Consider the following 24347-nt stretch of genomic DNA (forward strand, 5'->3'; position numbering starts at 1 on the left):
TACGATGAGTCAATGTTCATCACCTGGGATTTAGGAGACACGGTTTATGTGTACCATGTTTGCACTAAAGGCTGGAACTGTATCTTCAACATCTCAGACAAGTGCTCTTACCTTTGCAATTCTAGCCATGGTTTTCAATGTTACTTGCTGGAGTTTTCACCCTGGCAGCAGGAAAAGAATGAAGAAGTCTCTCAGATGGACCTGTACTGTAACCACCAGTTTCAGGATGTCCAGGTACTCTATTTAGTATAAATAAACATTCACTATTACAGATTAAAAGAAAGAAAGAAAGAAAAAAACACCAAAAAACAACAACAAAAAAACTTCTTTGCCAATCTACTAACTTAATATTAAGGCAACTTATGCTTAAGTAAAAGAGAGGCACATAGGGAGAAACTGAGTCAGGGTGTTGAAGCTGGCAGTCTCCCATTTCAAGAAAGCACTGCAGTTCTTAGGGTAATAGCAAAGGACCCTTTCTGTCACTGAGGATTTTTTTTTTTTTTTTTTTAGTTTAAATCCCAAATTACCTTACTATTTAAATAGGAAAAATATCCTCAAATTGGGGAAACTATTTTCTGTCCAGTGCTATCATCTAAAGGAATCTTACTTACTTTACATACTTTTGCCACCTTCCAGAAAATAGAATACATTGCCCTCACAGGCAATCCAGAATTTCATAAGGTAAAGAACTTAGGTTTATTTTCCTTCCATGTTTTACATATTTTTTTTCTTCTGTTCTATAAGACTGGATAAAAATCATAAAAAATATGAAGCCTTGAGCTGTCAGAAAAATTTGGATGTTCCATCCACACAAAAGTTTTCAAAAATCCTATGTGTCTTCTCATCAGAAAGATGGATCAAACTGGTTGTGAAAGTCAATAATTACTTCATTCATAAAACTGTCATTCTGGATCTCATTAACATTTATATTCTTTGTGAGAAAAAGTCTCACAAAGATACTAATATTCCTTAAATATTATCTGATAGAGTTAAATGTTGACCTCTGTGGCTTTTGGGTAAGGTGTATCCAGTCATCAAAAAATGGTCCAATATTCCATGTCACTATATACGGAATATTAACAGTACTCTGTAAAATAAGAAAATCTGTCTAAAATATTGGAAGGTTACTTAATTTTAATGTACAAGACAGCACTTGAGTTAATGAAACAAACCATGAAGTCAATATTTTATGATAAACTCTGCCTCTGCATTTTTTACTTATAAATGTGAAGATCAATAGCATGCCTTGTAATAAAAGGTGTAAAATATAAAAGCTCAGATAGATCAGGCTTTCAATAGAAACAGTGGCAGGCCAATTAGAACTAATATCTTCCAAAAGTTTAGGCTTATTCCCAAATCCAAACTCTGGGAGAATAGAAGATTATATTTGTAGGTAGATATTTCAAAGTGCTCTCAAAAAGCATAGAAATGATTAATTCTAGAAAAAGAGGATAGCAGTTATTTAGCCTGCAATGGCATCAGTATATATATATATGTATATATATCACTATACATATATAAATATATATATACATGTATATATATAGTGATATATATACTTATATATTTTTTGTTTTTCAGAATGTATTGGGCTTTCATTTCTACATGCTTTAAAACAGGGCTGCATCTCTAGCAGTGCTCTCAGACTGTCAAAGAGTGTTCTGGTAGAAGTGTACACAACATATAGCTGTATACCAGTAATAGTTTCAGAGATAAGAAAAATGTAATGAAAAAATTAAAAAGATATACATTATATAATAAAGACTTCAGAAAAATAATAAATAGTCCAAACAAAAGCAACATTTAAGACCTCAAGTGAGAGACATGGCTGAAAAGCACTTCTCTCTTGCTCTGTCAACTTATTCGTTTCCTTTTTTTTATTAAAACACTAAACCATGAGCATTAAGTAGCTCTTAATTTAGCCTTATAATAAAAAATTGAAATCCTTCTTAACCAAGAGTGTAGTTTTGCTGAAATCTGTATCCTTGATTGTTTTATAAGGTGAAGGAACAAAGTAAAGTCAAGAAAGGCAAGGAAAAAAGGAGTCAAAAGCAGAAAGAGGAACAAGAGACACTGTAAGATAAGAAAGGAAGAAAAAGGTAGGCATAAGGTAAACATGCCTTTTAGCAAGAACAGTCTTACAAGTTAAGATTTCATCTCAAAGACTTTCTTCACTTAAGACAGCTAAAAAGAACTACATTTGAAGAAATTGGTGAGAGATACTGTGAGAGACTACTGGCCACTAGCTTGTGCTCTAGGGTACTCAACCAGTGCATAGCTAGTGCTGGGATGGCTCTGGAAATACAGGCAAGATAGCCGCAGGGGTATTGCCTTGTGCTTGAGGTAGTCTGAATCTACTCTAAACCACAGAAGAACATGTGGTCTTGTGCTCCACACAGATACTACAGTACCATCCACCTTAGAAACAGACCAGCAGTTCACTACAGAGGAGATCTGCTGTGACTCTACTTGAGTGAGAGAATTTTGAGAAATTGGAGGAGTAAGAGCAGGTTCAGATTAGCCCCAATAGGCATCTTCTTTCTCCTTGGCAGTATCTAACTTGTCTCTTCAACAGGGACTGTTCTGCATCATGCCTATATGCTTTTATCCCATGATTTTAGTGTCTTTGAGCATTGTGGGTGATGTCAAAGGAGCTTTGGTAGACAGAAGGAAGACTGCTGTGTGCATTTATAAAATATGGCAGATTGTAAATACTTCAGTGTCTTTGTTTTCTTACTCTATACGTAACAAAAGAGGTCAAAAATCTCTTGTTCTGGTATGCACTTAACTAGGATGCTACACATAGACCATCGCCTTCATAGCAGATGGGTGCAGGTTCCATGGTACTTACTTTGCTCACGTGAATAAAGAAGTGCATAAGTATTGTTAGTAATTTAAGCAATACAATTAAACACTCAGACTTTTTCCAGACTTCAAACAATACAAAAGTGCCTCTTTACAAGGTTAGTGCTCTGGCAACCTGGTAACAGAGTCAGATTCCCACCTGCTTGCTTATTTTCTGCTTTTCTGCCATAGTTGTGAACATAGTGTGTCTGATTGCCCCCCATCAGAAGGGGGAACTGTCTCCCCTGATCTCCTTCGTGTGTGAGTGCTTCTTACTATGAAGCCAGTCTAAAAACAGTCCCATGGCTGCAGTGGCATGGCTGCTGCACAGCTTTGCAACTGCAAGGATTTTTTTGAAGCACAGGTGCTACTTAATCAGGTCAATCCACTCAGGTTTAATTTTTAAAAGCCCACAACAATTTGACAATTAAATGTATGTTCCCAAATCACTTTCACAGAACATTTATGCTGCAATTCTGTATGAAATCAAAGCAACAAAACATATTGAAGCTTTCATTCAGAGTGAGTTGTCAGCTGCCTTATACCAGCAAGAACATACTTCTTTGATTAAGACATCCTTTTTTCCTGAACATCAACAAAATCTCAATAACGAACTAGATTGACAGTTTAACACAGCCTTCAAGGCTTTACTATCAAAATCCAAATCACTTAAGAATCTACTGCTACTTCTGCTGCTACTATGGTTATTAGTATATCATCGTAACTAAAAGAAAAACATTCAAGAAGTATTTTAGTGCATAAAAAAATCAATGCTGTCTTTGTTTTTAATATATTGTGAGAACAAATATTCTAACCACAGAGAAAGTTCTTCAGTTGACCACTATACTCCCAAATCACAAGTTACTGTTCCAAAGAGCATTTGATGCCTTCAGACATCTTCATAATTGGCTCAGAAATAGCATGTTCCAAGAAAGGTTAACAGACCTTGCTGTTCCTCATATGGACAAATCTTTATTAAAAAAAAAAAAAAGCATAACTGAAAGTTCTCAAGAAACAAGAAGCCGTATGACTTGCAGCTGTTCCCTAAGCCTAATTTGAAAATAAAATAAAACAAAACAAAACATATCTAACAGACAGCCTCTCCCTCTGACTACTAAAAAAAAAAATCCTATGCAGTTTTTAGCACATCTACCTATGCCACGTGGATTCAAATGATAGCCTGGGTCTGAATTTTAGGCTGATCAGGAAAACAATTTAACGTAAATTCAATATGACCTTAAAATACTACATTATTTCTTTAACCTAAATAACAATATTAGTTGCTGGTATATGTAAATACACTTCTAGGGATTCAAAGTGGATACAATTTGAAAACTTGCCAAGCTTAATAGATTCACATTACTTAGTAGGTAACAGTCTTTTTGTCCAATGCTTTCCTGTTTTTTCTACTGTCATCCTCTTTATGCAACGACATACTACAAGCATCCACCTCATCCGCACAATCACTGATCAATAAAGGAAATCAGAATTCTGTAACTATTGTTTGTTAAGATTTGGAGACACAATATCAAAACAATATTGCTCCCCATATGTTACTTTAGCTGCCTTGTATCCCGCTTTGCAGTTTCCACGGAGAGATTTTCTGGGCCTTTTGAGCTGGAAGAGAGGGCATTCTGACCCATGGCTCACAATCTGCCACATACCTTACAGTCCTCATGTTGATCTGAGCCCATTTTAACACTTACCAAATAGAACATTACAGAGCACTTGACAGAGACAGATAGTACACACAGTGTGCATTTCCAGAAGTGCATGGAGCAGAGTCCTAAATCAACATGAATGAATGAACAATCTTTGTTGGACCAGGTTAGCAACCTTTTTTCTCCACTCTATCGCCCCCCCTTCCCCCCCCCCCCCCCCCCCCAAAAAAAAAAAGTATTTAGATTAATAGTTGCCATTCATTTAGCGATACACTTACAAGAGAAGGCGGGGAGGTCTTCTTTCAGTGCCATGCTAGTGCACAGAACTGTTATCCTAATATAAGTAAGAAAGATGTAAATGACCAAAAGAGTATTCCCCAAACACATCAGGTCTCCTGTTAAGCAGACTATAAAATGTGGTGAGAGCAGGGCACTTTAAACTACTTTTTACTTTTAGCTACCTTTGGCTTCAATAGTAGCAGTGTCACTTATCAGAATAAGCAACAGACATTTCCTTTACATTACCAACTCAGCCAATATATTTCTCTGGTGTTGAAAAGATTACAAAACGTGTAGTGATTTCACAACACTTCTCCCCCCTACCCCCAAGGTATGTAAATGTGTATAATTTAGGTATAAATGTGTAATATAAAGGATAAAAATAAAATATATAAAAATGAGAAAATATGTTTAAATATAAGATAAAATAGATATAATAATTTGGGTACTTTGATTCCAAAGAGAATCAATACTAAGATATATAATTCTCAATTTTGATTATGTATTTATGTTTTTATCAGGTGTAACAAAAAGAAGTAGTAGGTGTTATTTCACAAGTAAATCTAACACCCCAAACTATTCTGAAGACATCATTAGCCACAATGATGTAGTTATAACAGTAAGTACTATAGTACAACCACATCTATCATACAATCATAAAAATGCACTACAAGTATCATACAAGTGCATTATATGACATTGGTCTATGTTATAAAAAAATAGTATATTTAAAATATTTTATTTGGAACTATATATACAATGTTAATAAAACTACAATATACATCAAAAGTCAATAAGAACTATACCTGAAGGATATTCACAGGATTTATCTTATTTTGTGAGATACAAATTATAGTTTACTATACAGTATATGCTTGGAAAGAATACTTTTTGCTTTGTATTTTCTTATAAAGGTCTATTTCTTATAAAGGTCTATGTAACTTATTGTAATAAATATAAGAGACTTCAAATCAGAAAGAAATCTGATTATTTTCATGAAACTGATACATAGACATAAACCAGGCAAACTGTGTTCAAACAGAATAAAGAGGGAAATGGAAAATGCTATCTGAAATGATGGAGATGGGGGCACAGGCTCTTTATAACATACACTGAGGACTTAAAATCACTTCAGCTATATAATTAGCAAAGATAAGAACTATAGGGTATTTAATCAGGAACAGACACATTGTTTGAAAGGATTACTTTTTACGTCAGGTAATCTATTCAAAAATTTATTTTTAAAATTAGTACTGAGGTTTTGTATAGGGTTAGAGGGATTGGCTACATTATTTTGGCGTTTACCAGTTACCAAAGTCTTTCTAATATGACACAAAGTAGTCTGCAGTTTCAGAGTGTAGAATTGGAAGTTTGGGTTATATTAAGTTTAAGATTCTGGAGCTGAAGCAAACCTATGACCCATTTTCTCATGACTTAAGGCACAAGGCAACTAAAGGAGTGGTATTTGGGTTCCCCTCATTATCAATGGCTACTGTAGTATAGGACAGCATAATGACATTCTCTAAAAATAGGGGCTTAATTACTGGAATTAATTACTGGAAGGATAAAAAAAGAAAGGAGAGGGGAGGGCAGGGGAGAGGAGAGGAGAGGAGAGGAGAGGAGAGGAGAGGAGAGGAGAGGAGAGGAGAGGAGAGGAGAGGAGAGGAGAGGAGAGGAGAGGAGAGGAGAGGAGAGGAGAGGAGAGGAGAGGAGAGGAGAGGAGAGGAGAGGAGAGGAGAGGAGAGGAGAGGAGAGGAGAGGAGGAGAGGAGAGGAGAGGAGAGGAGAGGAGAGGAGAGGAGAGGAGAGGAGAGACCCACAATGCACCCACAGGTCAGAGTAAAGGGAGTAAAGTCTTTCATATTGTGATTAAATTTTAATTTCTTTGTGCTAAAGAATAATGTGTTTATGTTTATTAAATAGGAAGTATAAAATTTATTTCTTAACAATTCATTTCATTGCTTTTAATGGCTTGGATATTGTCAATAATATTATATGCAAGTGCACTGTGGCCATTTAGCAACTTGACTGGATTTTGAAAAATGTTTTGCTGGTTTGGTGATATATATTAGAAAGGGCTGCTGCTTAACTGTTTATAAAGCCCAGCATCTGTTATAAACATGAAATATAACCACATGAAACTTACGTAAAGATCTGTCATTTACTTCAGAGATTTGAATATTAGTTGATCCAAAATGAAGTTTGAAAATCAGCTGCAAATTTGCACTGGTTATATTCTCCAGTTCAAGTATCACATTGCATTTTGAGCTTGTGCTCAAGAAAATCAGGGAATATAACTTTATTCATTTGTATAAAAAATCCTGACCGTGTTCTATCAGCAAGAAACAAATAGTAAACTGTTTTGTGGTTTTGTTAGTGTTTCTCATACCTCTATAGACTCTTTTCATATGTGAATTTACCACAAATGAAAGTAGTCAGAAAGCTTTTTCTGTCATTGTACTATTAATTTTTTATTTCAAATGGTGTGACTATACAGTGAAAGAGACTCAGATTTAATTCCTATACAGTGAAGTTTACCTTTAAAGCATTGTAATAAAAAAAGGCAGTAGTTTTTAATTAATTAAAGAATGTGTAGAACATTCAACAGACACTTCAATCCATTGAAAAAGTTCAATGACCCACTCTGAGGAAAGAAACATCATCTTCAATAAAATCCTTTGCTAGCCTGACATCAGTTGAAGAAAATTAGATTTTATTGACGTTGGCCTATAGCATATGGATAGACCTGTTGTGAATCAACAGTTTGTTACTTGCAGAAAGCATGCTGGGCCAATTCCTTTATATCATTGTGCACCATGTAGAACAATCCTTTATCCTAGACAATGCAATGATTTTCACCCTTTAACACACATTCTACTTGACAATTTCTACTGCAACTGTTTCTTTAGCAACTGAGTATCATTACATATCTTTAAAGTGCTTACAATTCCTTAAAGGAAAAACATCCCCATATCTTTTCAATATTAACAAGTGTCTATTTCAATTATTTGTTCATTATTAACAGTCCAGAATGGCAAGTGTTTCACAATAATCCACTCCAGTGAATATGCCGAGTGAGCAGATAACCCTTACCACCATATCAGTACAGAACCTGAACCCATTTTAGTCCAGCAGTAGTGAACTTGATAACTGAGCACCCTAAGAAGGAGATAGTCACTGCTCCGCATAGGGTCTGATACAGTCCACTGTTTTCAAAGATGTAGTTTGAAATCACAGGGGATATATAGAACTGCCAGTCCTCTACTTAGAATGAATTTTTTACAGCACACTACCTCTAGTCCTCATGAATCCGAACCTAGTGCTCTCCAATCACACCAGCTTCCCCTACAGCCACTACAGAATAGTCTTAAACAGAGTAAAAGATATAGAATCATAGAATATCCCGAGTTGGAAGGGACCCACAAGGATCACTGAGTCCAACTCCTGGCGCCACACAGGTTTACCCAAAAATTCAGACCATATGACTGAGAGCACAGTCCAAATGCTTTTTAAACTCCGACAGGCTTGGTGCTGTGACTACAGCCCTGGGGAGCCTGTTCCAGTGCACAACAGCCCTCTCAGTGAAGAACCTTTTCCTGATATCCAGCCTGAACCTCCCCAGTTGCAACTAGACACCATTTCCTCGGGTCCTATCGCTGGTCACCTGCCCAGATATCACCTACCCCCCCACTCCCCCTCATGAGGAAGCTATAGACTGTGATGAGGTCTCCCCTCAGCCTCCTCTTTTCCAGGCTGAACACGCCAAGTGACCTCAGCCGCTCCTCGTATGTCTTCCCATCTAGGCCCTTCACCGTAGCCCTTCTCTGGACACTCTCCAATAGTTTCACATCCTTTTTATAGTGTGGTGCCCAAAACTGCATGTAGCACTCGAGGTGAGGCCGCACCAGTGCAGAGTAGAGCAGGACAATACCTTACTTCGACCGACTAGCATGTCAGCTAGCATATTCCCATGACTGACTAGCATATCCATAGCATTAAGTCCTTAGTCTATTATTGCTTTCTAGATAAATGACAAAAATGTGAAATTTTGTATCTGAGAAAGGCACAGATACTGGAGATGCACATTGCTGTCAATTTTGCTCTATATGCAACAGACATAGGTAGGCTGAATCAGCATTATTCTCCAAGTGTCCTCTTTTGGGAACTTATTATGGACTAATATATCTTGAATGAAATAAGGATGTCTAAGGAAAAATAAACATTTTTAATATAATTTAATGTGTTAACCCAAGCTGCAACGTGACAGACTCAGGCTGTTGTAAAAATCAAGTAAATATATAATATTTTTGTATCTTTCGCAGATATAAACTGTATTAAGTGGATATCTGCATAGTCCTTACACTAAGGATTCAATAACTCTAGGTGAAGTCAAGAGAATAGCTGCAAGGTAGTATAAAAACAATCCTATTAGTTTTGTCCCAGATCAGGGAACTCAAACACGCATGATACACTTCAGGCAGTTTTTCTAGAGATGAACTACTCCATGGTTGAAGTCTGACAAAAGACATGATGATTCTTCTTTACTTATCTTATGATAATTAAGACTTTTACTTATCTTCATGATGATGATTCTTTACTTTTTATTTATTTATTTATTTATTTTTCTGCCTATAAGCATTACAAGCAAGAGCTATGCAGAGTAGGCTGTATAACTACAAACCACATCTGGATAATGTGAAAATATTTCAGACTCGGTCATATGTTTTGTTTTTTGTTTTTTTATTTTTTTGCCTAGAGTTGCTGCTTCTTATGACTACTATTGCAGCAATACTGCCTGAGTTCAGAGGTGTTGCTCCCTGGAGTCTTATTCTTTTATGAAAAGAAACCTGTCAGTTCAATGGGACAGGTAACAGATGTCTGCAATCTGGTCTCTGCATGGGGCCCATGCTTTCGTTTTAAGCGTTTTCAGCTCTGTCACAACATGGAAGGGAGGAGAGGTTGAAGGAAACAGGAAAGGATGAAATGTCTGTAATTCAAGTTAGAAACTGTGTATTGATGATTAGTTTATTCACTTTAAATATGTACTTGTGGTTCAACCCTAAAGACTACATCACTTACGCTGAAAAAACTGCAATAATAATGAAAATATCTAGTTTTGTTCTATTCAAATTGAAACATTTTGACATCTCAATTCGAAGCTAAATAAACCAATCTTAAAACGAAGACTAAATACATCTGAGAATGTAGCATTTTATCCACCCCATGACAAACTGTTTTGCTTTTAATCTGAGGTTGCTGTATGCAAAAATAAGCAGAAAGTTTTAAACTTTCAGTCACCAAACTGGAATTACTACTTGCTTTCAACAGCAAGGGATCTGGGGAATCTACGATATTTGAGTAGAATAACTGTATTGTAGTTTATTTGCTGCCAGGCTGGTTTAAAAATCTTTTCAGATACAGCACATGAAAGGATTTATTTATTTATTTACCTATTTATTTATTTTGATGTCAGACAAGATGCTTTACTATGATGACTACACATTATAGTTCAGTACTCCAGCTGGGGCACATGGGATAACATGCTAAAGATTCATTTACTTTCCATTTCCGCCATCTTTTTTTTCAGTGGCCATTCCAGATTAAATAAAAGCATAAGTAAACAAGTTGAAAGGGAATCTCAGAAGTACATGGTCAAGAACATGATACAAATTGAGTTACGAGGAATAGGAACCTTTTCTGCATACTGATTTCCTCTACATAAGAGAGGAAAATTGACTGATGTTTGAAAATCTCAAAGATGATATACTTAAAACTGTAAATGCAATTTATAAATCCTACTTTAATTTACCAAGACTAAGAAATACCTTGTATACTATTGGGTGCTAGAGAGTCAAATTAGCATTCCTAATTTAACTGAATATTACTTTAAAATAGTTAATATCAACTTGAATGATTTTTTTAGTTGTTGAATGTTTTCTTTGTTTCCATGTGTATATTCTGGTCACATAACTCATACATCTGTTATTCCCAGCATCAAGTCTATGATGTTTACACAGATCTCCCTGCAGGGCATTTTGGCCTAACTGAATCGTTATTTCAACAGTACGTCCTAGTTTAATGATACTGTTACTTGAAATGCTGTCTTTTGCAAGTTTTCTTCCCCCTGAGGTTAACACAGCCCTTCCACACTGAAAGTAGGAAGTTTGACCCTATTCTTAAGTAAGAGATGATGGGAAGCAAACCCTGCTCTCTTGCACACAGGGTTCTCTGCATTTCAGACCTGTGGAGTAGGTACCACGACAGCTGAGATTCTGTTTTTTAAAACCTTAATGCAATGCCAGTGCTGGCTTCTAATGTGTGTGCTAACGATCATAAGATACGATTACTTAAAAAGACTTATTAGGATTCATTCTTTTGACAGAAGTGGGGATGCTGCTGTGTTCTCACTTCCCTTCTTTTCTATTTGACCATCACCAAAAGAAAAATTTTTCTCCTGCAGATCCATTTTTACAAACAAGTAATGAATATTTTACAATCTCTGTAAGATACTTATGCTGAGCCCTATTTATAAAATCATATAAAGCCATTCTATATATTACAGCATACAAGTATTTTTAAGTAACTAAGACATTAGTTATTAAGACTGATTAACTTAAGATTCTGAACAGAGGACACCCATTTGACAAAGGGACTTGACTTCAGCTTAATAACAATCTGAAACATACAGGTGCTTCATTGAAAAGAAATGACACAAGGTAGCCACTAAGTCATATGAAGACTTAAGAAACAACAGGTTTTTAATTCATTTGTATTTACATATACTTATCTTAATCAGAGATTTTTCAAAGACCTAAATGTCTAAACATCTCTAGGCAGTTTAGAAATCCACGTTTTATTTAATTTCTTTCCCTTTTTAATAAGTCAGTACCAAGTCTTTGTACTACGAACCTAAAAACTAAAACTTATGAACACTGCAGTTTCAAAATATGTCAGAGTTCATAATAATTAGTCATCTACTTCCAAAGTATTCTACAATATTAGTAAGTAGTGATTAAAAAGTCCTTATAAGCCTTGTGGTATGTTCTCATTTTCATTCTGAGAAGGTAAACAAGTGCAGAAAGATTCTGCTTTCATACACAAGTACAGCATATCAAGAGTTTCCATACTGGTATGATCTATTTACACATGAAACATGGCATCAGCACGTCAAGAAATATTCATACAAATATAAGGATCATCAATACCAGTATTTAAGGCAAAAGATTCTCCAACCCCAAACTTAACCTTAAGTAACATCACTGGAGTAAATACAGTACCTTTGGGTTTCAAAAGACTCCTGCATGTAGCGTAAACTCACAGTTTCTTTTCAGTGAGAAAACGTTTTATATATTCATTTTCAAAGTTGAACCTTAGGGCAAGGATCTGCTTTACGAAACTGAATGATAGCTGTGGGAGTGCAAAACTTTGGAAAATCAGGCAAGAAAAAAATAACAAAGCTACAAAAGAATTAATTTTAAAAGTCATGAGAGAGATTCACAAGTGACAATGCAGGATTTCCAAATGAGTAAGTGCTATTAACCATGGAGCGCACTATGAATCTGACCTGAGATGCACTTGCTGATCCTAAATCATTTAGATCACACAGAAAATTCCACACTGGTGAAAAAAAGTGGTTAAAAAAAAAAAAAGTCTTGTGGTTTCACAGACATCTAAATAAGAGTTTTATTTTCACACACTGCAGGAAAACGCTGCTACAGCATATTATGGAGCATTGCCACATGCTAATAACTGTTAGTGGAACAAACTATTTGTGAACTAACATCATTTGGAAAATTCTATTCAACAAAAATAGAAATCCACATTTTTTTCTTACTACACAAAAGAAGTAACTTAAAAAAAATCAGTCTCTATTACAATACTTTGTTCAAGTCTTTACATTCTTTTTTTAGAAATGCGTAATCATTCTAAATAGTCTTTCAACACCCAGAGAATCCTTCCTTTTTTTCAAGTTCTTTCAATACCACTGTACCAAAGCACACAGGGACTGGAACTATATATTTTTGTAATTAATTTCTTTAAGATAATGTTAGAAACCTCAGGTTTCTTAAAATATAGATGAATTTCAAGGTGAGCCTGTTAGCAGATGTTATTAATGGCGTATGATTTATTGTGACATGAAATCTGATCTGAAACTCACGTTATTAGCTGAGCTTTTTATAAATTATAATTGCCAACTGCTGAAAATATGCAGAAAGACCACTGATAAACTAGCTTCATTTTCAGGGCCTAGAATATCTGCATTTGCTAAATGTCCAATATCTTTCTGAATGAGTATGATACATTTGGATGTGCAGGCTTAAGTTCAGATCTTTTCACAGTATAATTCTTTCAGAATGAGAAGAATCGGAGGTAGAAAGTGGTCATATAACATAAATGTTTAGTGTGGAACTTAAAGAGAAATATATAGTTTGGTTCTCGTATGTCATTGCATATATACTAAACAGATTGAGTATTTTAGGAAAAAAGCCCCCATCTTGGACTGTTAAGTGTAAAATTTATACTTGCAACATGAAAACTGTAAGTTAAATAATATTCAAACATGTTCAAGCATCACTCTCTACAGCCCTAATGAGGCTGCATAAACAACATATTTTATCATCCTAAGGTCTATGAAGATCGGCATCTAAACAAGATCTTCCAGTTGACCCTGATGGAGAACTGAAGAAAGTCTGCAGACATGACAAAACATTCGTTTCAATAATTATTTACACATATTCATTTTATATTGCAAAGAACTTCACATCTTACTTTTCTCTCCTCATGTGCCTTTACATGTTAATTAAAGTTTCTAAAATGTTGCTTTTATCCATCACAACTGATTGCTAGATTACCTAAATAGAAAAACATAAGCATTGCATTGTGAATATTATCTACTCAACAAACCAGATATTGAAAGGAGGTGAATTTACAGTACATGTTGTAATACATTTTTAATTTCCAGAAAAGCTCTGAGATAACATTCCAAATTCAAAAAAGCAACACAAGGAACAGATGCAAAGTCTCATTCCTGACTTTTTTACATATCCAAAGCTATTTAATGATAAAAGCATTTATGTGTAAAGTGGCATTCACTTGACCTTACTAAGAGTATATATGGAAGAGCCCCCTGTCAATGTACCAGTGTGCGTGTGGGAATGAAACATAAGGATCACCATCTGCAGCTGTCTAATAAGTGTTCTTCAGTGCCTAATGGCAAAGTGTCAATTCATGGATCCTCAGTTACCACAATGCATCATCTTGTCCGTGCTAGTCTTACAAGTCAAACATTTTGCATGTGAGAACAGTTTATTTATAATGCTATTCATTTCAGTTGAAATACCAGATATGAAACAGTTATGCTACAAGCAGTCTGGGAGCATATACTTAATATAAAATGCATTGATTTCCTCTCTTTTATAAGAATCAATATTTTAAAGGCTGTGCAAAATTTAACCCCTTACAGAACATAATATAATGAAATGGAGATAATCTTTCACATGCAAGCATTTTGAGTTTCTTACCTACTGTTGAACTTCTCTGGATGTTTTTCTCTCATGATATGGAATCTGTGGGCAATTGAAGCATCCTAGCAGGAAAAAGAAAACCATAAATCTACCATAACAGGAAAATTACAAAAATGTAAACAAGGCATATTGTTTTAAGGTGTTTTATTAACTACTATTTTCAACAAGAGCAATAGTCTGATCACTTAGAAAGTTTACAGGCACACTGTTCCAAGAATGAGATCTATCTGAATGTAATTAATTTATTACACTTGTTACAGTCTCCATTATTCCTTTTTAGAAATCAGACATGATATTACATTTACTGAAAGAAGCTTCAACTTCTTTATTAGAACATTAACACAGTTCTTTTTATTTTTGTTGTTGTTGAAATACTAAAGTCCATGAAATCTCTAGCTTTAGAAATGCTAAGTGATAGATTTAGCAGAGTTATTATGCACATACAGCTTGATATTTGTGTAAGACCAAATCTTTCTATAGAATTTGGTAGAAAATGAAAATAACTGCTGAGATATCTTTCCTCTATGTCAGGGTGGAAATGATCTGGGGGGAAATGGTTATTAATATAAAAAAAGAGACTTTTAAATTAGGTATATACTATTAAAGTGTTTTGAAAAAATAAAAAATGATGTTAATAATAGAATCAAATGTGTATTTGAAATGAAATACCAAAATGAAAGATGTGTGTAACATTTTAAAGAAAATCAAACCATTGTAATGGTGGAAGTTGCTGAAAATAAAGTATTTCGAACTGCTCTGCTAGAATCAGTTTTCACAGCATTTATATTGCAGGTATGAAAGTAATGTTTTCCTCAGGTATAAAAATAATTTTTTCCTCATTCTAGATAATGTCATATTTATTTCACTTAATAATTCATAAAAAAGATACAAACTGGGAATTAAGAAAGCACAAATTTTGTTTTCATCTTTTAATGTATGTATTAAATGAGGTGTGAGAGTATGAAATCTACCAACTCTACAGTCTTGCAGAAGATGGTAAACATTGGATCGTGTTTTCATAATTATGTCTTAAAATGCTGCATATATAAGAATATACATATGCAAAGTGTTAGTTTAGTTAGTAAGAATTTTAAATGAATTGTAAATGAAATGAAAATGTAAATAGTTTGACAGAAACTACAAACACAATATCACTATAATCAACTATCGTGTATAAGAAACAACTTAAAAGATTATAGAAATATAAAAAACAAAGAATTTGAGAGAAGTATCAAATTCAGTATGAAGTCTATATCTAGCAATATTTTAAATGATTTTCAAACTATCAAAATCAGCAAATTAAAATTTGGGGGAAAAAGAACATGAAATACTTTACTTAAATTTTATCTTGTTGCTGATTCCAAACATGATTAAGATATTTTGTTTAAAATCATTTTTATTTAAACACATCAACTTTAATGTAATTAATATAAATAAGCAAGCAAGTATTTAGTGCAGATATACAGGCACCAATAACATCAAACATGGATACAACACCATGACTAAAACAGGTCTTTATTTACTAAGACTTTGTTTTACTAACAGGGTATCTTTCAGAGAACAAACTAATCCAGCCTCCGGGTTTGGTTTACTAAACCACAAGTACTTTGGAAAATAAATGCATGAACTTTAATACTATGTCCAAAAAAGAATCATTTAGATAAATTGATAAAATGTATATATTTTTTTAAGATTATGAATAAAAGGCAGTAAGTGATTACATTTTATATGCACTCTACGTATGTAAGGATGTAGAATGTAGAATGTTTTTAGCAACATGACTTGTGATCAGTGACAAAATAATAATAGAATCATAGAATATCCTGAGTTGGAAGTGACCCACAAGGATCATCAAGTCCAACTCCTGTCACCGCACAGGTCTACCCAAAAGTTTAGACCATCTGACTAAGTGCACAGTCCAATCACTTCTTAAATTCAGACAGGCTTGGTGCAGTGACTACTTCCCTGGGGAGCCTGTTTCAGTGTGCAACCACCCTCTTGGTGAAGAACCTCTTCCTGATGTCCAGCCTAAACTTCCCCTGCCTCAGTTCAACACCATTCCTGCGGGTCCTATCACTGGTGTTTACGGAGAAAAGGTCCCCTGCCCCTCTACTCCGCCTCACGAGGAAGTTGTAGACTGCGATGAGGTCCCCCCTCAGCCTCCTCTTCTCCAGGCTGAACAGGCCCAGTGACCTCAGCCGCTCCTCATACGTCTTCCCCTGTAGGCCCTTCACCACCTTCATCGCCCTCCTCTGGACACTCTCCAAAAGTTTGATGTCCTTTTTGTACTGTGGTGCCCAGAACTGCACACAGTACTCAAGGTGAGGCCGCACCAGCGCAATCTATTAGTTGCATCACTAGATGTACTGATTCGATTGAAATACTCACTTTATTCATGATCTAATTACACAGTTTCTAAAAATGAATATAATTTGTTGTTTTATGAAGATTACATCTACTTATTTATTTTTCTATCATCTTTGAGAATGGAATTGTTATTTGACACTTTACTGTCCCACAAGGACATGAGAAGAAAAAGCTCTAGGGACTGAACTAGTGTTAGTCATAAAATGCACAGTAGTTCTGTCCTGTCATCCAAACTGTCATCAGAAACTTGTCAAACTACACTTATAATTACTTTAAATTTATTTCCATGTGCAATGCAATTTTATAAGGTAAATATCCACAAATATCCAGGTGATCCCACAGTTTTTGAAGATGGATAAAATAAAGCTGACAGTAAACCCTGAGACGTCACTCTGCTAAACAAAGCCTGCCAGCTGAACTAAAATAATAACTCTGTTAACTCTAGAAAAACCTATTATTCATACGTTATCCCACATTAGATGTGCCAACGTTAGAAAAGTACATTTGTTATCCAGTTCTATATGAAAATAAATAAATAAATAAATGAACTACTGTTGTGGTTAACTGTTAATTTTCTCTACATTGAAGCAAAAGACAGACTCAAGACAAAATGAACAAAGGAGTAGTAGCATATTTGACAGAAACTAGGAAACACTAATCAAGGACTAACTGTCTAATGAATGAAATGAAAAGGCTAATGTGCTTACTCATGCATAACAAATGCAAGGCACAAACAAGCTAGGGATCAATGCCCACTGCAGATGGCAAACAGGCAGTTGTTTCTATGCAAGGTTGATTTGACTGAATTTTTTCCCCTGCCTGAACATTTTCTGACTCCAAAATAGATCAACTAACATAATGAGCTGAGAGGAAAAAAAAAAAAAAAAGTGATACACATAGCTAATTTTGATGTACCCAACATGAGGTGGGCACACATCAGAACAATTTACAAAAACTGCTGAAAGGCTATGGCTTTGTCAATGGAGACTGTAAAACAGACTAGTTACTATACACAGATAAATTCCAGATAAGTCCCACAGGTAAGCAGGGGAGCTGCTAAGGCTTTTTTAGGTTAATACTGCCTGATGGCTTTTTTAAGCCCTTGAATGCACAGCCCTTAAATTCCCTAGACAAGGACTTCATCCCAACTATAACTCCATGCTGTAGAATAATCTGAAACCCGTCCATGCTGGTTGCTCGTTAACAACATAATCCTTTGTTTCAGAGAGGAGAATAAAAAAAAAAAAAAAGAAAAAAATAATGGCTTTTTTTTTCTTTTTTTTTTTAATGTCTATAATCTTTTATTTGTTAAGATAGTAACATATAAACTAGTATAAATAAAGAACAACCATAACAATTAAAAGAGCAGGAATCCGAGAGTGGGTAGGAATGCAAGTTCTGTCTTCCTAGAGCTGCAGGGATTACCAGATACCGTCCCTGAATCCTAAGGAAAAACTGTTATGAGTTTTGCATTTCTGGGTGAAGAGAGCAGAGGGTCCTTCATAGATAGCTGTTCATGCTACATTTGAAATAGGATTCATTTTAGTAGACTTCAGTCATTTCAAAAAGAGGCATCTAGCCTACAGTACTCGGAACATAAAACTGTTGTTGGATCAATGACAAAATTAATTTATTTTTGTGTCATGAGCAATATTGAAATCACCTAACTATACTGAAAAACAAAGCAATATCCACATTTATGGTAAGATGAATATTATTTGTGTGTTGTCATCTTAATAATGCTAGCATTTCCTGGTACCTGATATTGTGGATGGCCAGTCAAATTTGACACTTGATTTTTGTAGTTGATAATAAAATTGATGTAAAAGTGAAAACACAGGAGTCAGTAAAGCAAACTCAAATGCTTCATGCATACCTAGCAAGGTAACAAGTGAACAGTTTTTTAACCAGATCACTTGACAGCCAGATATTAGTCTATAGTTAATATAATCTGTGAGCATTATATTATTAATTTTTATTAATAAATCATTCTTTATGCCAGCCTGGAATACTGTTTTCCAGAAGCACTACACCTGAATCTAAATATTTTTTATTTTTAAATAGTAACACACTATAAGTGCACAGAAGCTTAACTAAAATTCTCAAGAGCTGTATTGTTAATAATAATCTGAGGAGATGCAGTGCTGCCAGGCCTGTTGTGAGGTGCAAGGAGGAAGATCTTATGCAACCACTGCATTATGAAAGTAGCATCTTTCATTACATCCATAAGTAAAGCTCATCTTATACCTAAAGCATTGCAATACTTTGTACCAAACATCCAAGATGGAGATATCTTTCAGGAACACTTTGAACACATCTGAAAAAAAGAAAAACACAGCACCTTGTTCTCTTTTGTATGTCTCTCTTTACTTTAGAGAGCTTCAATTCACTGCTGCAGTATTTTGAAAGCAGAGATGAAGAAATATGCAAATATTGAGGAACATGAGATGCAGTTTATCCTGATTTAAATTCTACCATTTTTGTGGTAACTAACTTATAAACCTATTCTTAAAAAAATTATTTTTCCATCCCATAAAGATTAATTCTGGACATACATGTGGTGAATATGCAAACATATATGCATATAAACACCCCTAATTTAAACCTGCTCAGAATCTGAATTAGCTGGACTATCCTTCTTTTATCTCACCCAGGTTTGTTTAAAATCCTGACAGTGAAGATAAGATAGAGAACAGACAGAGCATATCTGAATCTACTCCTAGGAAATGGAAAAAATATTTTAATTGAACTAGGACATTTCTCAAAGTGACCTGCCAAGAAGAAAAGAAGCTTAAGTTGCTACACCTCTTTAATACCTTATGATTGACTTACACACATATATATTCATCTTTTTAATGGGTATTAGCATTACCGGAAAGCAATCTGAAGCAGTCTTTTCAGAGGAGTAACCTTATACATTGTGAATAACCTTATAGAAAGATTAATGCATTTAATATATGTCTATCTATAAGCTTGCTGTGATTAAAATTTCCATTAAATAATATTTTTTATGCTGGTGAACAAACAAATGACCAATGTGCACCTTCTCTGGATATAAATGGTCTGATTACTTTTTCCTAAGATTCCTCTTTAATTAAGGCTTAATGGATCCAGAAGACTAGGAAGCTTAAGGGATAACTCAGTAACCTGTAATTTTTGGATCAGAATTCAAATCTAACCTGAACAAGCAGTTAGCTCACATCACTTATTAATGTGGAGTAGTATAGATGAACAAAAAAATATTACTGAAAACAAATTAGAACAGTTTGCTATCATGAGTTAAGAATAAAAATGATTTTCTACATAAATGTCCTTATGTTTACATATTCCACTTTCTGCACATGCATACAAAACAACAACAACAACAAAAAAACACAAAAACACGTTCTTTGTTTTTAATATTTCCCACCTCATAATAACCACCTGTCTCAGATGAGCAAATAATATGGCTAGTACTGAAACATCAAAATGATCCAAGTCTAGAAAAAGATACTCAAGAAGCTCTAGGTCCTGCCTTATTTGAATCAAGCTGTTGTCATTTCATGTTTGATTCCCAGATATTTTTGATTAAATTATACACATTAACCTGAAAGACTAAGTAAGAGGTCTTCCAAAAAGAAAATTAAAAAAAAAAATCCACCAATACATTACTTTTTGGTGAAAATTCTTATTTTCTAGTGATATTCTGAGCCTATATATCTGAGGAAGGTGATAGCTTGAGAAGAGGATAGCAAGAAGAGCTTTCAAGCTCTTTTTGATACAGCTAACTAAAATATAATTCACTATCTTAAGAAAAATCTGAGAAAAAAAAAAAAATCTGAGAAACTTGTGTTCCTGGTTTTCCAAGAAAAACATAGAAACTGTCAAGTTAATGCTATTCATTTTGTCAGTGATATTCTTGACAGCCAGCCCTCTGATGGTCATATTTAAATACATTTCAGCTGTACATATATTACTAAGTCAAGTGACAGTTCACATTTGAAATACTCATTTAAATAGAATCATAGAATCAAATAGGTAATTTCTCTAAAACCAGGATGAAACATGAGTAACCACAGTCTTTATAAATTATGGGCAAAGGACCCGTGGATGGTATATCTGGAAGTTTTAATGAAATATTTGGAGCAGGCCTTCAAATTTAAGTATATTCTCTTACTTTTGAAGTCTGATATGTTTCTGATACTATACATACATTTCATATATTACATTTCATACTAGAAATGTTTTGTACAGAAAAAATGGAATCTGTTTTGCAGGAAAGGATGTTTGAAGGGAAAAAAAAAAAAGAAGTTCTGCTTATGCTTATTTAACTCTATAACATATAACTAGTGGGCATGTACACAGATTGTCTCATCAGAATTTACTATAGTAAACTGTCAGTTAACTCAGGGTGACCAGGTGTCCCAGTTTTGCAGGGGCCAGTCCAGGGGCTACTCCTGCAAGACAAGCCTATGTACCAGTATCTAAAGGACTCTGAACAGCTATTTGCTTTTTAGAAACTTACACTAAATTTCTATGTATCCATCTTTTAAGTCACTATCCAAATTCTAGGACCATCAAAGCAAATTCAAGGACCATCAAAGGAGACTCGGAGATAAGACAGATAAGGTGACAGAAAGGACTAGATGACTAAAATAAAGTGTGCCCTACGACTCAATGATGCCAAGGGCATGCACACTGTAACATGAGCTCTGCTGAGGATGTTGCACACCTTCTTTTCTTTGTATATGGTCACATTAAACTTGCTGTAACTAGAGAAGGGTTCTTCTAGATCCATGCTGAGTGTTTATGTGGTCACTAAAAAGAGAAGAAAAGTGATCACATGGCAATTAGCCAACATAGCCATATAGAGAGTATATTAAATATTTTGTATATTAAAAAGATCTCTGTGGTAAAACTTTAGTACTATTTCTGATAACTGCTGATGGAAATCTATGTTGAAATTGTCTCAAATTATTCTGCACGAGTTTGAGCATAAAACAATCAAGGTCACAGCTCAGATTGAAAGTCAATATAATCAATACAATGCAATGAAAATGGCTGTTACTGTAGCTGTTCTCCAGAAACACAAAGTAATGGCTTACAGATATATTCAGTAAAAAGCACAGGAACAGAGTTCACACTTAGAGACTGTCTAGCTCGAAAGAAATGCCTAGACTTTCATGTCCAGCACATTAGCAATTCTGAGGAAGGTGAGTAGTTCTCCCACAGAATCCATTAATAAGCAACTTTTTTCTGAAATACTAATTATTGCAATCACACTAAAAATTAATATAGAGAAAAAGACATAGTTGGGATAAGGAATAATTGCTTGTACACTGTCTTGAAAAGTTAAACTCAAGTTAAACTCAAGTTGGTTTTCAAGCATTGTCTTAATTTAAAAGAAAAAAAATATCCTTTGGGGCATTTTCATCTTGAGTTTCAACTAAGTTGGCATTAGAGTAGTATTCTTTAGGGGCTAAATTTAGGCCCTTAATTTAAGTTCCTAAACTGGCAGGATGAACTCCCTATCGTCCCAGTATGATCAATGGTAAGAAAAAAGCTCTTTGGAAAGGTTCTTCCAAAAGGGATGTTGACAAGTTTCCACTCTGAATTATCATTTAGAAATCTTGTGGTATTACCTATACAAGAAGCTTAGCACTTCCAGCTTAACTTATGAAGATTTGCCTTCAGAAGTGCAACTGTTTGTGCAGTCCTCTGAAATCTTCAATGGAGTCCAAGCCAAATCTTGTATCACCACCCATTATATATGCTTATTTGCTTGATAGCAATCAAATAATAAATGTTCACCTGGTATCTCCTTAGCAACTTCCCATAACTTGTTAGTCAAAGCCTTGGCAACAGAGCCTTATAATTTTAATACATATTTATATTATTCATTTGTTTCCATAGCAGATATTTAATTTTGTAAGAAGTATGCAAACCACTGAAACACTTCTCATTGATTCACACTCTGAAAGAATATTTTTCTCTTAATTGAAAAAGGTCACTGTTTTCCTAATTCATTATGTTTTCAATTTGAAATTTATTTTTTTTGCATAAGAATATTATTTATTATCTCCCCATCAGACAAATATTAGTTTATACAAACAAACAACAACAACCAAAAAAACCAACAAAGACATAAATTAGGGATAGATGTTAGATTATTTAGCTACAGATGTTCTCTGTATTGATTCACAACAAACTTTCAAGGCCCCTTCTGCCACGTCTTTTATATAGCCTCTTCTTTGCTCTTTCTTATAGGCCTAAAAGAAACTTCCTGCTCTTCTGCTTAATATCTGCATCTGTTCTTGTACTGTGTTCTTGTTCTGTGTACCAGAATATTCTTTGAATCTTTCTACTGTATTTTCTTGTTATCATCTTCATCTGTGTTATCCCCAACTAAGGAGACCTACAGCTATCAGACAAAGGTTTTCTTCCTTGCCTAGTAACTCTGAATTTAATTTTAAAGTGTTTTTCAGTTCCGTCAAGCCTCTTGGAAGGTTTCCCTGCCCATGGCATGAGGGTTGGAATTAGATGATGTTTAAGGTCCCTTCCAACCCACACCATTCTATGACACTGTGATTCTATGCTCACTAATAGCAACTCTCTCCCTTTCCCTTGATCTTCTCCCAGAATCATTCAGAACTCTTCTCTCTGACTTCATTTCCCAGGATAGTGTTGGTACACATTTCTTCTATTCCACCTCCCATTTTTTTCCCTGAACTGATAAATTCACCACCTTCAGCAAAATGAGAGCCCCTGCCAATACCACTGGTAGAGCCCCTGCCAGTACCGCTGGCCTGCATATTCCAAATGAGTATCACCAGTGATGGAGACGTCTGTGGATGACTATTCATGAATATGAAGATATTCATGACTATGAAGATATTCATTCATTGTACTCAGTGTGTCATGTCTAAGAAAACACCTTCTAACTTACTTTCCACTGTTTCCAAATCTACGTGGGTCATAAAACATTTAGATGTGGGACATGCTTACCAACAGTGATCTAACCTAGTGGCATTTGTGTTTATTAGACATCTCCCTATTTTTTTTATCCTATTCTTTTTAGACATTTAAGCATGTTAAATATATATATAGCCTTTGAGGACTTCCAAGTTATGAAGAAATAGCAGAACAGTCTAATGGAAGTCCCTACACATGGCTTGGTTCTTCCTAGAACTTACATTAGCTTACAGCTAATGAAAAGAGCCAGATTGCCTTGTAGCAGAGTGAGGTCATAGGGAAAATGGTGGAACTGGGTTTGTATCAAACTGAGACAAGCCTATTTAACAGTTAGTTTGAAAATACCAGAACAACCGAGAAGCATCCAAGAATTATGAGTTAGATTAACGTGAGGTGCATCTAAGATGGTGAATGCCAAGCCTACCCACACTGTAGTTTCTATGAGTATCTAAAAGGGCACTGCACAAATAAAATGAAATCAAACTGTTCATTAAGATACTAGACCCTAACAAATTAGAGGATGCTGTCATCTCCATCTCACACCGGTTTTACTGCTACTGATACCCAAATTTGTAACTTTAAAGGTGAATGTATGCTAGTCTTCATACACAGCACAAGTGGCCAGACTCTTCTGGAATGCAAAACCCAATAATCACATACTGCATGGCAATGATAAATAGTTCCACATAAAACAGGGATAATATTCTCTGAAAGATGCCTGT

At 34.8% G+C, this 24347-nt stretch overlaps 1 protein-coding gene across 18 annotated transcripts in view; it reads right to left on the reverse strand.

The window, feature by feature from the left end:
• DGKB (diacylglycerol kinase beta) overlaps positions 1-24347 on the reverse strand; it is a 402831-nt gene that overhangs the window by 132260 nt on the left and 246224 nt on the right. For all 18 annotated transcript variants that reach the window (XM_066991767.1, XM_066991771.1, XM_066991770.1 and 15 more), the window contains one exon: positions 14305-14369. In XM_066991767.1, the coding sequence (XP_066847868.1) occupies positions 14305-14369 (65 nt within the window). The remainder of the gene's footprint in view (positions 1-14304; positions 14370-24347) is intronic.

Source organism: Anser cygnoides, chromosome 2 (genome assembly GCF_040182565.1).
Source record: "Anser cygnoides isolate HZ-2024a breed goose chromosome 2, Taihu_goose_T2T_genome, whole genome shotgun sequence".
In the NCBI taxonomy this organism is placed as follows: domain Eukaryota; kingdom Metazoa; phylum Chordata; class Aves; order Anseriformes; family Anatidae; genus Anser; species Anser cygnoides.